Source organism: Coturnix japonica, chromosome 21, assembly GCF_054131305.1.
Source record: "Coturnix japonica strain WE chromosome 21, WE-NBRP24, whole genome shotgun sequence".
NCBI lineage: Eukaryota > Metazoa > Chordata > Aves > Galliformes > Phasianidae > Coturnix > Coturnix japonica.
The window spans coordinates 8,518,385-8,535,400 of NC_140683.1; the positions used below are offsets into that span (position 1 = coordinate 8,518,385).

A 17,016-nucleotide genomic window follows, 5' to 3' on the forward strand; every position below is an offset into this window, starting at 1 on the left:
CGATCTTTCCAGCACCCAACAATTACTCGCTGTCTCCTGAGAGATCCAGGTATAGTCACATCCTAACAGAGAACACAAGGCTCAGAGTCATGTTTGTCTGATTGGTTTTTAATTCACTGCTGGAACAATCTGTTTACCCAGATACTTTCAAGGTCACACGAAATCCACCTAACTTTGAAGTAATTTTCTTTCTTATTGTTTCTTGCAAACTTCATGCCATTCTGCACTTATTCATCTCTCTTTCCTTCTAAAAAAAGAAAAATGCATTTTTTTTTTTAGCCCCTGAACAATTTTATTTTTTAATTTTAGAAAAATAGCAGAGAAACAAAAGCCAAAACTCTGTTTGTAGCAGGCTGAAGTCATTGCCCAGAACAGGGGGAGATGCTGAGGTCTCAGATACCTCAGCCCAGACCAAAAGTATGGCCAAAGTATAGACCAAGGAAAAATAGCAGAAGGTTCTTCCATTTGAAGAACACAGAGGTGTCAGTCATCCTAAAGCACTCTATTTCTTCTAGATGGGTATCTGGAGTCAGCCAGGCACTGATGGACTTTGCTTTCGGTTCGTTCCTGTTCAGGTGTATGCTCCTAAAGGAGTAAAACTTGCATGGACAGCACAGCATAAATCAATAGATCAATAATCAATTTCTTCATCTTATTCACCTGCTGGCTGTCATATGGCAGCCTGTCTGCTGGCCTGGTTGTTACACACAGTGCTGTCAGATTTTCAGCTTAAATTATTCCTTTTTCATACTTCTTGAGCTTTTATTTTTTTCTCTCTCTTTCTTTTATGGCAAGTCTTCATCCTCTGTCTAATTTGGAACTTGTTTGAATCTATGGACTGGAGTTTTCTTAAACAGATTAGGGGGGATGAGTGCCAAGCCCTCACAGGAAACTAATTCTTGTAGGGCCTTTGAAAAGCTCAGCTTTGAAGGCTGACTTCTTCATGCTGGCCTAGATAGAGAAGGGGCCAGGCTGCAGAGGGAACTGCTGAAGGAATATTGCAGTGCTCAGCCTGGGGCTGTCTGGCATTTTGAGGGCACTGACTAGAAAGAAAACATCACCAAGCCCACCATGACCACAGATAGCCAGCACAGGCTCGCATTAAGCCAGATCTGGAGGTAAAAGATAAGCATTACAGTGCTGCAGTCCTGCTCCTGCCCTGCCTCCATGGCATTGTTTGCAGTCGGGCTCACAGCATCCTGGATGAGCTATTGCCCTGGGGACTGGAGATAACTGGTACTTTGTGCAGCCCCTGGCTGGGACAATTAGATTGAGAAAAGGAAAAACAAACAGAGCAAACAAACAGAAATCCCAGCTCTGTTGTAGGAGCATCCAGGAGGATTTTAGAGGATGCTGGGCTTAGTTCCTGATGCTATAAAAAAGCTTCTGTTTTACCTGGGAGAAGTCTGAATACTGTCTGTGTTCTAGCTCACGTGCATACAGCTAATAACACTTCTCTGCAACATGGGGGTGCCCCAAAATGTCAGCCTGAATGATTGTTAGTTACTCGGATGATAACAAGGGGTAACCATGAGTCCAGGGAGATGTGTGTGCACCAAAGCCCAAGAGAACAAGAAGACTCCAGGAGGTCTCTATCTCTTACCTGGCTTCCTATTGACATCACTGTATGTGCAGCAGGGCAGTGGAGGGCATTAAGCAATGTTTACAACTTGCTGTTACTAAAGAGAGTGCTGCCTTGTTTGGAAAGGCTCTGACTGCTCATCAGAGAGGTGAAAGGTGATGGATGGCTTTAAGTTATGCCAGTGAAGGTTCAGATTGGAAATTAAGAAGAATTTCCTTTAAGAAAGGATGGTGAGGTATTGGAACAGGCTGCCCAGGGAGTGCTGTTGTTCAAGAAGAAGGTAGATGTCACACTGAGGGACATGGTTAGTGGGCATGGTGGCGATGGGCTGGTGGTTGAGCTTGATGAACTTAGTGGTCTTTCCAACCTATATGATTCTAGCATTTTAGGATTCTAGGATTCTCTGACCATTGGAGCAGTCAACAGCTTTAGAGCTGTGTTCTATAACATGGATAAAGAACCACTGAGCAGGAGGGAGCTGGTGCCCTTTCGCTGCCCAGTTTCCACTGATATATGCAGCATCACAGGAGCAGAAAGGACTGGGATGATATTATGATAGTTATGGACTTTGTTCAGTTTCTCTCTATTCTGTTTTTCTTTCTTTCTTTCTTTTTTTTTTTTCTGAACAGACTCTGTCTCGTTCACTGTTTAATGCATTTAATTTCTTTTTGGTTTCAAGCAACGATCCCTGAGGTCTGTACTGAACTTATTTCTTCACTTATGTCCTTTGGTCGCCTTGGCTGTTTGAAGATGGGGAATCTAATTTGCTCCGACGGCCTCTCTTTTTCAGACTCCTCTCCCTGTTTCTGCCCTTGGATTCCCCTAGCCTCTCTGCTGCTGCAGTGGGGGTCTGGGTGACGTTCCCATTCTAGGCTTTTGATTTGTCTCTTCAGCATTTACCCCCCTTTTTTTGTGTGTGTTTCCCTGGAGGGGTCAGAGAACTAATGAGCACTGGGGCATCTCCAGTGACTCTGTCTGTCTGACATGCATGGCCTTGATGGCTAGCTCATTAACACAGACACTGGAGGGGGAGGGGAGGGAGGAGGGGTAAGTATTTTTCCAGATACAGCCATGTACAAATCAAATGCATCCCCTTACTTGACAAAGGGGAAGGGCTGAAATATGCACATCTGTCTCCCCAAGGCTACTGCATGTACTTCATCACTCACTTTCCCCTCCTTTAGGTACTAGCAGTGAGATACTACCCCTTCCAGCCATTAAGAGTAGACTCTCAGTGCTTTCACCAGATATTAGAGAGCAGACTGCTCTCCACTGACCTGGCAGGCATTTCCCAGTGTACTCTCCCCATTAGCAAGGGCTGTCTACACTGGCGAGACGTTAGAGCATAAACAAGTGCCTCTCCTCCACTACTCAGACGTTAGCTCATAGTTCCTCCTTATCCCGTCTCTACATCAGGGATACAGATCCTTTTTCCTCCTCGTTAAGAGGTTTATCTCCTTTCTGAAGTCCATAAAAGCTTTCCCACTGGCAGAAGTTCAGATCCTGGACAGGGTTTTCCCCTGAGGGTCACAAGGCTGTATTAATCCCAACCATCATTAGGGGGTTCCATCACAATACTGGTCAACTCTTTGCAACTTCTTCACCTGGAAAGCCAGCAAACAACAACATGATTTTTCTTCTTCATAAAGTGCCTTGAGACCCGTGGAGCCTCACCTGTGCTTTCTAGACAGTGGAACTGATACTGCTGAGAAGCAATGGTCAGTGAAATGGCATCAGAGAAGGATTTCTGGAAGGAAGAATTTCAGTGCCCCTCTGCACACAGCATCCATAAAACTGAGTCCTCCAAGGATTCACAGTCTCAAGGATTCTGTGGTGACAAGCAGACGAGAGCTTGTTTGCTGGCCGGGTAGCATGGATTCTGTTTTGGCCAACAGCAGCTGCTTCTGTAGAAAGTGCAATTAAGTCTCACATTGAAAGTTAATAGAAAACCTGCTCCTGGAGGTGTTTCTTCACAGATTTCAGGAGTTACTGGTTGGATTATCCCCCAAGGCTGGAAGTATTTCGCTCCCTGTAACCCTTTTTAATCAGTGACTTCAAGAATTCTCACTCGTTTCAGTGGCCATATTCATTAATGTCAAATCTGTTTTCCAAAATTGCACCATAATCTTGTCCTCAAGTGCATCCTATAGCACAAACTAACATGGTTTACACGGAAGATTGTTAGTATTCAGAGTATTGCTTTGAATATAAAATATAAAATATTCTGGTACTGAGGAAGCCAGGTTTAAAATGTGGAAAGGTATTTGTGGTCACTAATGAGGAAACTAAACAATGCTGTATCATTTGACTGACCAGTCCCAGCCAAGCATTCAATACACAGGAAGAGAATACAGACAAATATGCTATAGCCTAAAAAAATGCAGCTTAAAAAATGTCACTAAGTAAATCCAAATAGTGCATAAATTAGAGGGAATTGCAGCTGGCTGTTAGATATTCCATGTGCTGAAGATAAACATCTAAGTTAGTTGCATAAATTATTCAACATAACATATTTGCTCAGCTTTTCTCATCAGCTATGAAAGCCACACATCTAGGCAACTGGAGAGGATAACAGGACTGGGCTTTCACCTCCATGGTATGCTCTGAAAGCAGGTAGTGCTGGGGAGGATCTGCATGCAAAAGAATGAGGTAGAAAACCTCTCCTTCCAGTATGATGCCTTAGTGTGGACGTGGATGCTTTTCAGGACTTCTCTACTCTGTGAATGGGGGCTGGAATTGTCCCTTGGTAGCAGGCAAGGTTGCTGATAAGGCAGTGATTTCTCCCCTTTTTCCTCCTGCTGCTGCTGTCAAAAGATTATGTAGGATCTGATATTAAAAAAAGAAACAACAACAAAGGAACCCTTCTTTTCCCCTGAAAACTTTGCTTACCAAACTATCATTTTCTTCTCCTCTCTTCTCCCATCTGTACTGCCTACTGCATTCTATTACACAGCCTTAACTGTAGCTGTTTGTCCAGTCCATCTCCATCCACTTTCCTTGGGTTCTTTGGGGTTGTTCCTTGGGTTTGGGTGTTGATATATCAGTAAGAACCTACTTGAACAGCTGAATGCTTCAGCTGTGTTGTATTTTGCTTTGGAATAGATACTTTGATAGCGATAAAAGCAAAATTTCTGTCATTTTTTCTGGCAATATCAAGTATTCCCACTTCCCTTTCTGAAAGCATCCTGGCCATGGAGGGCTTAAGTATCTCCTGACTTTACTGATAGCACTTCCAGGAAGCAGCAATCTGAGAGCAAAAGTACATTTGATTTTACAGGATCTAAAAATGGTCTCTTTGAAGAGGAAGCACAGATGGTTTTTTTCCTACACTTACAGTCTTTATGTCAGGAACACGGGAATTTCTATTTATTATAAAACTTTGCCTGTATTTTAGCATCCAGATCTGTATCTTCCCATTCAGTGTAACTGCTCTACCAGTGAGAACTGCTCTGTCCTGATGGGACCGTTCCTATTTGTGCAAGGGGGGTTTCTTTCTAGATCCAGGTTTGGGATGATGAATGATGAAAGTACCTTCACCATGCAGTGTCAGACAGAAGCTCTCTTTACTTTTACGGTTCTACTTATCATTGAAAGCAATTGCGGGACACACAAATGTGTCTCTTCCACAGAAACTAAGTACTAGAGTTTGTATAAAGCAGAAGAAACTGCTTCATGCAATAACTTCACGGACATTGCTAATGCACTTGTTTCCATAGACTGTTCTTGAGCCAATGTCTGTCTATGTCTTCTCTAGTCATGATGCTGAGATCCAGGTGTGATCTGTCCCTGCCCTTTCCCCCTCCGTTTTTGTTCTCCTTTTTTTTTTTCTCCTGGGAAAAACCTACACTCCTGCAGATTTCAAGGTTTGACATTACTGACTTCTAGAATGTTATCAGAGGGGTGTTTTGCTTTGGGCTATTTACTTGGCTTGTGAAAGCCTAGGAGCTACAGAGGGGGCATTAGCTCAGATGGAAGGAGACATTTAGAAGTAAAAAGCCACCACTTTGCTATTTTAATGAATGCAACTGCTGTTAGGCAGCCTGGGGTGTTGTGATGGTATGCAATCAAAATAAATACATGCATAATTACGTTAAGTGAAAGAACCTAATACACATGAAATGGTCTGGGTGTAGAGTCAACCTCTGAGCAGAAAACTCTGTTTTGTGACCCTGGCTTTGCATCTGACTGATGGTACCTCCAGATCTGCCTGCATGTCAGGTTCTCCTCCAGCAGTGTGGGACTGCAGGTGCTGGTTGACAAACACTGATAGAAAGTGTCGTGCCAGTGCCAGGTATTGTCATTCCTATTATTTAAATGCAATTTTGCCTTAAATCCCATTTACAGGAATAATTGAATGAAAAGGGACAGAGAAGTCTGTGACTTGATTATCTGGGAAATGGGTTAAGATAGCGCAGGTGCGTTGTAGGAGAGTGGTTATAAATAATATTCTTTCCTTTTTAAGAAGGCCTTGCTCAATATTTTTCAAAGGGCATTATGAGGTTTCTCATCTTCCAGGTGCTCAGCTGGTGATGCATTTCAGAGGCCTGGTTTTTAGTTCACAGGTGTGCAAGGCTTTCTCAAGGCACTTGCCTTTGTGTTGTTTCAAAATGGATACTTGCAATGAAGAGCTGCTCCGGCACACATTTAACTTTATATATATATTTATATATAATATATGGACATACTACAACTTGCTATCAGTTTAGAAGAAGGGATTTGAAAGTCAATTTATACTTAAAAAAAATAATAAAGAAAAACTAACAAAACTTTCATTTTCATCCAGTCCTTCTGCTTACATTTGAATTGATCCTTTTAGATGGTTTAGCAAATGTGCTGTTTTTCAAGCTGTTCTTTTGCTGTACTTACTGGTACTGAAAGATATTTGGAGACAATGCATTTCCTTCGGATGAAGACAATGCATTTCCTTCTGTTTGTTTTGCAAAAGCAGTAGCTCTAAATACCAGGATGGCTTGTGAATGCAAGGACAGGAGGATATAGAAATGGTTAGACTGATTTGGGTCACAAGTTTATTGAATTGACCTGTTCTTTTTTACTCAGAGGTGGTGAGGTGCTGGCACTGCTGCTCAGAGCAGTGGGTGCCCCATCCCTGGAGGTGCCCACATCCGTGGATGGGGTCCTGAGCAGCCTGAACCGGTGGGGGGTAATCAACTCTCAGCAGAGGTTGGAACTGGATGATTTTTAAGCTAAGCCATTCTATGATTCTATGATTTGGTGACAGAGATCAGAATTTGCTGCTTTAGGGGGAGGTGTAATACCCCCAAAGTATGTGGGGGTGTAAGGGCCAGCCTGCTTTCCTTGCAGGGAAATGCAGCTCTCTGCCCGACACCTCTGGAGATTCCAAGGCTATCTCCTCACTAGCCCAGATCACAATCCCCGAAGTGTTTTGTTGCAGTGCAGTAATGTCTCACTTCTCTTCTCCTCCCCTCCCTTTCTGTCTAGCCCTGTAGCCCCACTTGTGTATCCATGCGGGGTTGTCCAGTGGGATCATCATCTCCTTCACCATCCTCCTTCCCTGCCCTCAGGGGCTCTCCTTGCCCCTCCAGACTCAGCGCCTCACTCCTCTTGTGTTCCTGTCTTGTCGTATAGGGAGTTTGCCCGTTGGAAGGTGAGGAACACAGCCATTGAACGGAGGGACCTGCTCCACAACCCACTGCCCCTGATGCCTGAGTTCCAAAGGAGCATCCGCCTCCTGGGCCGGAGACCCACCACGCAGCAGTTCATCGATACCATCATCAAAAAGTACGGCACTCACATCCTCATCTCTGCCACCCTGGGAGGTAGGTGGACAGCCTGGGCTCTTCTCTTGCAGCAGTATTGGAATGGGTTGGAAAAGCTCTGTGCAACACCCCTAGGCCATTGGCCATACCACGTGGAAGCCCCCAGCCCATGAATGTCTCATCATTAGGATTAAAAATCCCCCAGAGTACAAATAGCCATTGCAAATGAATTCACAGAGCAACGCGTGCACGTTCAGCATCTGTGATATGTGTGCACCTGTGCTCGTCTGGCAACAGTGTGCGTGCTGGTGTGCGGCAAGATAAATGTGCTTCGTTTAGCAGGAGCCTGTCTGCAGCTTCTCTGCCCCTGTCCTTAATTTGGCAATAGAGTGGGCTGATTCCTATTTTTGCACTATGAAACCAAATGTAGAGGAAAGACACGCTTTCTTGCTGGAACTGGAGGAGTTGTAATGAGCTCCAGGAGAAGGAGCTGAGCAGGGAGCAGGGGAAGAAATGGCCAAGGAGGTCTGGGCTGGATGGATGCAGAAGGGAAAGCAGCAGCATGGACCTGACTGCTGGAAAATCATGACTGACTGAAGTTCAAAGTGGACAGAAGGGACTGCAGAGAAGTTTGTATGTGCAGGCAGAATTTGTGACAGAAGACAGAGAACTGTAGGACCATTAACTCATGTGAGTGCACTGCTGTTGGTGCTGCATTAACATTTTAAGTGCTGAGAATATGAGGGGTGAAAATCAGCATCTCCTCTTAAAAATTCATGATGATTTCTTTTTTCCTTATATCATTTTTATCATTCTTTACCGTCTTAGGGCATGCATTTAAATTCCGTTCCTTTGAGAACATGTATCCATAAGGTTGCTGTGCTGGTAAATGGTTTTAATTTCAGTAGAGTTTGTTGCTGTTGCTCTTGACCTTCACCCTTGCCACACTGTGAAGTTTGTAGTGAACTTTGAGGGATTTCTGGCCGTCTGCCTATTCCCAAAGCATTCTGCAGATGCTCAGATGAGATGTAGATGAGATTAGATGTGTGCATGTGATTCATGCACAAATGAGGTGGTAAGTAAATTGGCACAGTTCCACTGAAGGCAAATGACCCTTCGTGCAGCGTGAATCCTTCAAAGAACCTCAGGCTGCTCTTCCTGCCCAGCCACTAAACTGGCTGCTCCATCAGCAAGAAATGTGAGAGAGAAGGTCTCCATGCACTAAAGTGCATGAGTGGTGCCTGCATCAGGCACTAAAGAACTTGCTGTAAGGGTAAAAACCTCTTCATTGAAGGAATAGTTTTTAAGACTGTAATTTATAGAGCCCGAACCAGCCAAGTAGGAAACTAGGAAGGTGTTAAGAGTTTTCTGTTGGGGCTCACTTTCCTTTCCATTGACATGCCTTTTTTTGACTGGCCTCCCTGTTCACATCCCTGGAAATTTGAAATAAGAAAGACCTTTGATGTTGAAATATATTTTTAATTTTGCCTGGGTGAGGTTGTGAATTATTCACAGTGCCTTGTTTCTTCTCCTGATTTTACAACACAACAATTTTAAATATGCAGAGACTTGCAATGAGAACTGCTATTGGAGAGGAGAGCAAACTGCTCTATCAGCCCAGAGCATGGTGAGCAACAGTGGGGGAAAAGAAGAATTTATCTTGGCAGTGGCAGCCCAACATAAGATGCAGATGAGGCTGAGCACACATTATGCAAGGAGGACACACTCTTAGCACAGTCTGTGGGCTAAACAAGACCACTGGGGCATAAAACCAGACATGCACCGACCCTTCTAAGACCCCTGGGAGATCTCCTAAAAAATAAATGTTCCAGGACTCCTGCTTTGGATTACAGGGGTTTGTAACTTAAACTGATGTCTTATGTTGCAAATGAGCAACAAATGCAAAGGAAATTTTTTTCCCTTTCAGTGCCATCTGTTGCACAGACCACGGGAGGCTGGGTGATGGATCAGGCCAGCCCAGGGCAAACACAGATAGTTTCATACCTGGTCACATAAGGAACAGCCCCCATGCTTTTCAACCTATGAAGCATCCAGATCCTTGTAGAGTCTAAAATCCAGCTCTACTCTAGTTTAGATCTGACAAAGGAACTGGTGAAGGGTCGTTTTGAGGGCATCTGTGCTCCAGGATGGAGCACACAGAGCTGAGAGCCAATTTGCAGGGAAAGCCCTGAAGGAAAGACAACTTTGAACATAGCATCCGCTTAATAAACGAGAAATTAAGACTTAATAATGCAGCAAAAGTCTATTAACCTCTCTTGATCTAAGGGTTGCTTGTTCACGCGCACTCTCCATGGGGATGCTGTGCTTTTCCTGGTCTGCACACATGTGCACAGAGTAGGTTTCCAGCAGTGTTATCTCTGCTCAGCACCCTTCCCTCCTAGGGACTGAATTTGCCCTTCAGAAAAAGCATCAAATCTCAAGGGCTTTACTTTCCTCTCCTCCTTTCTTCCTCCCAGTGGAGGAGTTCAGACACCTCAGGGAGCAAAAGTGATGACTTCTGCAGTAAAACCTTTCATGTCCAGCACCTCAAAGCACTGGGTTCTCCTGTCTGATGTCTAGGAACTGTCCCAGTCGCTCGTTGCCTTCTCTGTGTTGTCAGGGGGTCCGAAGCTGATGCTGACTCTGACGCTGGTGTCACTGCATGAGTACTTCAAGTCAGGCTTCCTGGTTGCTTTCTATCCAATGCATCTCCAGTCTCAACATTCCTCTAGTTACTGTTCCTCAGAACCTGCACTGAAAAGCTCATAGTGTTGTGCATGAGCTATCAGAAGGTGGAATCAGGTGTTTTTTCCCCCACAAATAGCTGCTTTTTCCGCTTCCTAGTGAAATCTCAGAGTTGGTGCTGCCTGAATCCCACAGGTTCCTCAGAGAGCTGTAGGTGAGGAGCACTATTCCACATCCTCCCTTTCCATTCACAGCCATGTGCAATGGAGGTGAAGCCCTATTTATGTCCGCAGCATCTCCACAAAGCTAAACACCCCGGTGAGCTGAGAAATACTCCTGCCTCAAAGCACACCACTTTGCACCCCCAAACCTCTCCCACGAGGCTGTCATTCCAGTGGCAAACAAGCTGCCTGATGAAAATTCACAAAGCCTGACCTTCCTTCAATCCCCTGGGAAAATCCACCTTGACAATGAGACCTGGAAATGCACTGACAGCAAGAAGGCACCTGGCACTCTGTGACTGCTGCTTCTCACACCGATCGCTGTTGTCTCATTGCTGTGTGCTTTTCTGGGTGTTTGCTATATGCACCTGTTGTGTCTCATTGGAAACTTGGATTTAAGTCCTCTGGTACAGCATCTATTCTCTTCATTTATTAAAGTCAGAGCTTTGCATGCTGAGGAGACAGGATGGTATTCTATGCCTCTGATGGATTTTAATTTAGCTCACGTAGCACAAGTTGAACTTTGAAGTAAATATAACTTCTCAGCTTTGTTTCCTTTTCATTTATCATCTTTTAGATTCATGTTTCTGATAACATTCAGGATGCCTGGTGCTTTCTGATCTTAACTGCCTCACTACCAAACTCCCTGTGTTTACTGGCACAAAGTCACCTGCTATCCCTTACCTGAAAGGAAAGGTGGATCCATCTAATAGTGTTTTTTGTGTCAAGATTTTCTTCCTATAGGTGTAAAATAGGATATCATAGAATCACAGAATCGTAGAACATCCCAAGTTGGAAGGAGCCTATAAGGATCATCTACACCAGCTCCTGGGATATCGTCTGCCCTACCTGGCAGCCTCCTGGGCCCCGCTGGCAGCTCTTTTTCTTCTCACTGCAGGAGAGGAGGCCCTGACCATGTACATGGACAAAAGTCGCCTCGACAGGAAGTCAGGAAACGCTACCCAGAGTGTGGAAGCCTTGCACCAGCTCGCTTCCTCCTACTTCGTAGACCGTGATGGCACCATGAGGAGACTCCATGAGATCCAGATCTCTACCGGAGCAATCAAGGTACTGTGCCTAGCTATATATTCCCATACCAATAATGCAGGGTTTTGGGACAGGGCTTTGTCAGGAACCAGAAATTCTGAACTGAACTCCTGAGACAAGTAATGTCTAGAAAGAGGTGTGATGGTTATGTAGGCTAAGAGATTTCCACTATCCGTAGCACTGACTTCTGGAAGGAAGAAAGGGAACAGATAACCCAGATAAGCAATGAAAATGGGAAAGGAAAGGCAGTTTTGTGAAGTAGACAACCCATGCAACACAAGAATATTTTCCCCTTGTGGCTAGAGGACTGATAAACATCTCTCTGATAAACTCACTGCAAGAAAAGGAGAAAAACTGAGTGTGGCGTTACCGAGGCATCTGCAATGAAATGGACTGAGAGAGCTTGAGGGTTGGAGCAGGAAGGAGGGAGAGCTGCTCAGAGCATACAAAACAGGGAAAATGGCTCTGCAGACAAAGGCTGCCTTCTCTGAAAGCAATCATCCTATACTGGGGAGGGATTTTATTGTTGCGGAGTTCACTCCAGGGAAGGTGAATGTGGATGGAGTTGTCATTGTTAGCCATTTCTGAAGGATTTCAGCTCTTATTATTGTTCTATGGTGTCTCATGGCTGAGTCTGTTCCCTCCTGGATGGGAAATCGGATTGAGATATTGAAACAGTGACAGCAGATAATCACCCTCTGTGAATTCAGGAAGGGCAACTCTCCTCCATGGCTGGAAACCAACAGCAACAGCCACAGAAGCAGCATTGCAGGTCATCTGTGCCTCCTTCTATCCTCAGTATGAGGATGGTGTGCGCATATGCTGTGGAAGCAATAGGTGCCATTGCAGGCTGGCAATCCATCTTACATCTTGTTTTCCATTAAGAGAAGCCAGGGAATAGTTCCTCTACTGGCTTCTGGTGTTCTCCACTGGAGATTCTCCTCATTTCTAAGCCCAGAGTAACATTCTGTTCCATAAGGAAAGCAGGCACAAGTCACTCTTTTCTTTCCAGCTCATGGGTTCCTCAAGCATTAGCCATGCTTGTTCAGTGAGAAGCCTATTTTCTCAGTTATATAACATGCATTTTGGATTGCACCAGCTGGTGGCAATGGGTCACTGTATCACAAAGTCTGAACTTGCCTGGGGAAGACGTGGTGCTGGAAGCAAAGGCAACACTCAGTTCTCTCTCCTCTACATCCTCTGCAGGTAACAGAAACTCGGACTGGCCCCCTGGGCTGTAACAGCTACGACAATCTGGACTCTGTGAGTTCTGTCCTTCTGCAAAGCACTGAAAGCAAACTCCACCTGCAAGGTAAGACACAGGAAGGAAGGAGAGGGGCAATCAGGGCATGGAGAGGGGGATGCAATGAGAGGGGTGATCGTTTTTATTTTCCCTGTTTGCTGTGATTGCCTTCTGCAGTTCAAGTTCCCTGTAGGACTGGGGCTCAATGGGACTGAACTAAAGGTAGAAGAAGGTGCAGACTGGGCCTAAGCAAAGAAATTGGGTGTCCCCTCCTGTACTGAATTTTGACAGATTTCTGTGGATCGTGCATACACCAATACAAATAAATGGTCACTTTTTTCCATTAATATTGATGGGATTTACTGCCCACACCTCACTTTGTCCCTCCCAAATCGATGACTGGCAGATCAACTTTTGGGACTCTCTTGTGAGCATAATCTTTAGGAAAAATCACAGAAGTTTTATTTGGAGGCTGAAAGCCATGGCTTCAGTCCCAGCTGGGGGACTGGTCCAGAAGTCTACAGGCAGAAGTCACAACTGAATCAATAAGTTAATAAATGAAATAAAACATGCTGGTTATCAAGAAGTCAGCTTAAGTAGAAGGAGAAAATGTGATGGGTGCATAATTTCCTAAGGTTATTTCCAGTTTTTTCTTATAAACTAAGGAAATGTGGGCTTTAATTGCTCATTTGCCCAGATGTTTTTATTTCTGGAATCTTTGTACTTGCACAAAGTCTAATTTTTCAGATGAATGGGCTACATTACATTCTCAGCTTTAAGTGTAATTTGGCAAGTGCTATTTTAATCTTGGTTTCAAAGAAACGGAGTTTAATTTACTGAGTCATATTATTGTTGTTGTTATTTGCCCTTAAAAATAATAGGCAGGTTGCTTTCAGTTTTCTTGTGATTCTTGAAATCACTGAATTTTGGTACTTAACCTAATTAACAATAAGTAATTTGAGGCTTTTTGTATAGTGTGGTGCTGATTGTTGGTAATGAAAACCAAAGAATGACACATCAGCTAAGTAAGTAAAGAGCTAAATAGACTGACAGCTTGGTTCATAGGCAGACAAGTGGGTAAGTAAGTAAATGAGTAGATATCTGTTGGCTGTCTGATGCTAAAAGGAAGAGAAAAAGCAAGATAGCTGAAAGGGAGGAGATGGAAGAAATGGGGAATTTTAAAAGAGGGCAGGTAAGGTGGACAAGGCAGCAGATGGGGATGTGGCAGTAAGATCTAATGGTCAAGAAGAAGTGGATTTCATGGCATTACATGGCATAATCTAGGGGTCAGACCCAATCCAAGGGAGACAGTGATGGAAGGAGGGAAGGCTTTGTCCTTAATAGGACAAAGTGACCTTTAAAGCTACACCTGAGTGTTTTTCTAATCTGGAGAGCGGCTCTTGGGATAATTACCCAGGATCCTTCCTCTGCTCTGAGAGGCCTCATTAGGAATTAGTCACAGGACTGTGGGTAATGGATCGTGACCGAGTCTTCTCCGATCTGATTAGCAGCCAAGCAAGAGCTGCTGACAGAAATCCATGTCGCTGCCTTCGCGTCGCTCAGTCTCTGAGGTTGGCTCAATAAAAGAGCAGCATCTTCATGGCAGGGAGGATTTCTGTTCCTTGCTGCAGCCCAGGCCTGAGAGTAATGTTTCCAAAGCTGTGCTGTTTGGGCTCGGTGGATGGACACAGAGAAACCTCCATACCTGCAAGCAGGGTTTGGGGAAGTCAGCCAGCCTGGAGATGTAGGGAAGGACTCTTGGGCAGCCTGACCATCTCTGTCTATATTGCAACATGGCACTGTTTCTACAAGGTAAAATCCCAGTGCTGTTCTAGCCACTGCAACAGTAATCAGGAGATATTGCTCCCTGGGCAGTTTGTTATATCAAATATGGTAATAGAATATTAAAATTCACTTCACAATTAATATTAAAGTCTTCACCAAGATGGGCAGAGCTGTAATGACAACAAAAACATTTCAGCTTTTCAGCGAAACAAAATGAGGGAAGTATGAAAAACACACTTAGACCTTTCCCTGTCAAAAGTGCTTTTTGAGTCAACATGTTCTCACAAAATGCTTCAATGAAACTGCATTTTCAACAGAGAACTCTTCTATGGAAAATGTTTCAAATAACTCTAATTTAGAGCAGGGGAAATTTACCTCTTTTAATGCAGGAAGCCTTTTGTATGCAGTCTAAAGCCAAACATCTCTCTCTAATAGATTTTCTAGGTGAATTAAGGACATGTTCCCTTGTCAGTTACTTAACATTCTGCCTGCAGTTTTCAAAGCCAAACCTATACTGTACCTATGGTCCTCTTTAAAGAGAAACTTTACACTTCAGAATTCCCCCTTCTGACCAATGATGTCTTCAAACCAAGACATTTTCCCCATCAGTAGTCACCAGCAAACATGCCTTCTTCCTGCACCATCAGCACCCAAGGCTGCTGTGGAGGAAAGAGCCAATTCCTTGTGCACCTGGCTTGCACTGAGGTGTTCACCCCATGATTTTGGTTCCCAGTCTTTAAGGCCAGGTCAGCTTGGCTGCTGAGACAGAATTAATCGATAGATGAAAATGAGGGAATAAATAGCAACTTATTTGCATGTTTGTAGGAGTCAAAGACAATACCTAGGGAATGATACAGCTCCGTGGGATGCTTTGTTAGGGCTGGGGCTGGCAGAGATTTTTTCTGCAAGGAAGCTTTTGGCTGGAAGATCTCTAAGTAACATGTAATTCCTGTCCTGCATTTGCTTATGTTCTGAGTTTGGAAGAGGTACCACGCATGTTTCAGTGGGTGGTTGGATTTGTGTGTTACATGCATTCCAGGCCTAAGCATGTGTTTGAGTATGTGCTTCTTGTTAAGTGCTGCAATCAACTACACAGATTTCAGCAGAACTCCGTACTCAATTAAGTAAAGCATTCATACAGGTGCTTTGCTGTGTGTGTAGGGGGTCTGGCTGTCACTTAAACAAAGGGTCATTTACACTGCCATGGGAATATGAAATCTTTTTTTTATAAGAGAAGGTTATTTTGGAAATATTTTTCAGAAATCACATATTTCATGAACAAAAATCAAGTATCTGCAGTGTGGGATGTGACCATGAGCTTTCTGGGTGGTTTTTTTTTGGAGATTACAAGGTATTCATGTTTCCACATATTCTGGGACACACTGCATATGTCTTTTCCAATGGAAAGTGGTTTCCCTGCATCTTTACTGACTTGTTTTCACACCTTTCCAACTCCAGCCTGCAAAGCCTGTGCCATTTATAGCTGGAAATAGACAGCATGTTGGTGCTCTTATCTGAGTTAAAATTCAAACAGAAAACACAGTGAGCTGAAGAGCCTGTGGGCTTTTGGGCTTCATATTCAAAGGTTGAGGCCAGGGCAGGTTGCTCCTCCGTGAAGCAGGGAGTGGAAAGATTTATTCATGGGGCTTGGACCATGCATAAATAGGGTCATTGCACAGCAAGGAGCCTGGCCCCATCTTCGGTGAGCGTGAGAGCTCAGGGAGTGCAGCAGCCTTCAGGCTCTCCAACCTTCTTCTCTAGGTCTCAGTTCTCCAATAGCTCAGTGCTTTCTTTCCATTCCTCAGTGTTGGAGCCTGGCAGGAGGAACCATCCCTAATGTCAGTGTGAAGGTTTGAAAAGAGATCATCCTTCTGTGGTGTCAGCTTCAGATAAATCTCTAAAAGAGCCTGAATGTCAGCCCTTCCTGCAGTCAAGAGGAGGAAAACTATATTTTTAATTCAGATACATCTCAGGAAAGTGCAAAGAAACTTCAAAATTCTGCTGTTGCCCTGATCCTCCTCAGACTAGCTCTGTGATGCTTGCAGGGATGCTGTAATCTGCTCAGCCTCATGCATGCTCCCTACCCTCCTAAGGCCCAGCCCAAAGCCCTGCCTCATGTCACAAGCTGAGCTCTGCCCCATGCTCATCCCGCCTGGCAGCTGACACCGCTCTGAGCCCAGCTGCAAATTGGGTCAGACAGGGCTGCCACCGGGCATGGTGAACAGCAGGGGGAGGAAGGGATGTCCCCATGGTTCCCCTTGCCCCCTGATGCCCCTGGGCCTGGGGGACCCTGCCAAGGCTGAGGTGTCTGTGTGGAACCAGAGGGCATCTGGCTGTGTGATGCTCAGGGGCCTGAGATGAACAAGACCCAGCACAGAGGTGGTCCTGAACTCCTGGATGGCAGTGTGGCCCCTCCTGCCCTTTCTACACGCTCTCACCCTCTGAATTATTGCTTTATTTTCATTCCACTCCAATGAGCTGTCAGCAACAGATACGGTAATTCAGAAACACAAACAGATGGGTAATTGACCTGCGCGCCTTCACTGTGCTGGAGTTCAGCACTGCTGTTCGAGCCATAAACTCCACTCTGCCACTCTGCCATCCCTGGGCCATTTACAAGGGATGAGCCCATGGGCCTCCTCGCTGCCTCATGCATCCTGAGTGATGCTGACAGCCCCAGTGCAGGAAAACAGCTGTGAGTCCCCAAAAGCCCCA

General features: G+C 44.8%; 1 protein-coding gene across 1 annotated transcript in view; it reads left to right on the forward strand.

The window, feature by feature from the left end:
- Positions 1-17,016, forward strand: part of BRINP1 (BMP/retinoic acid inducible neural specific 1) — a 74,451-nt gene that overhangs the window by 45,362 nt on the left and 12,073 nt on the right. The window contains exons 3-5 of the mRNA XM_015879374.3: positions 7,190-7,380; positions 11,125-11,294; positions 12,480-12,585. Coding sequence (XP_015734860.1) covers positions 7,190-7,380; positions 11,125-11,294; positions 12,480-12,585 — 467 coding nt within the window. The remainder of the gene's footprint in view (positions 1-7,189; positions 7,381-11,124; positions 11,295-12,479; positions 12,586-17,016) is intronic.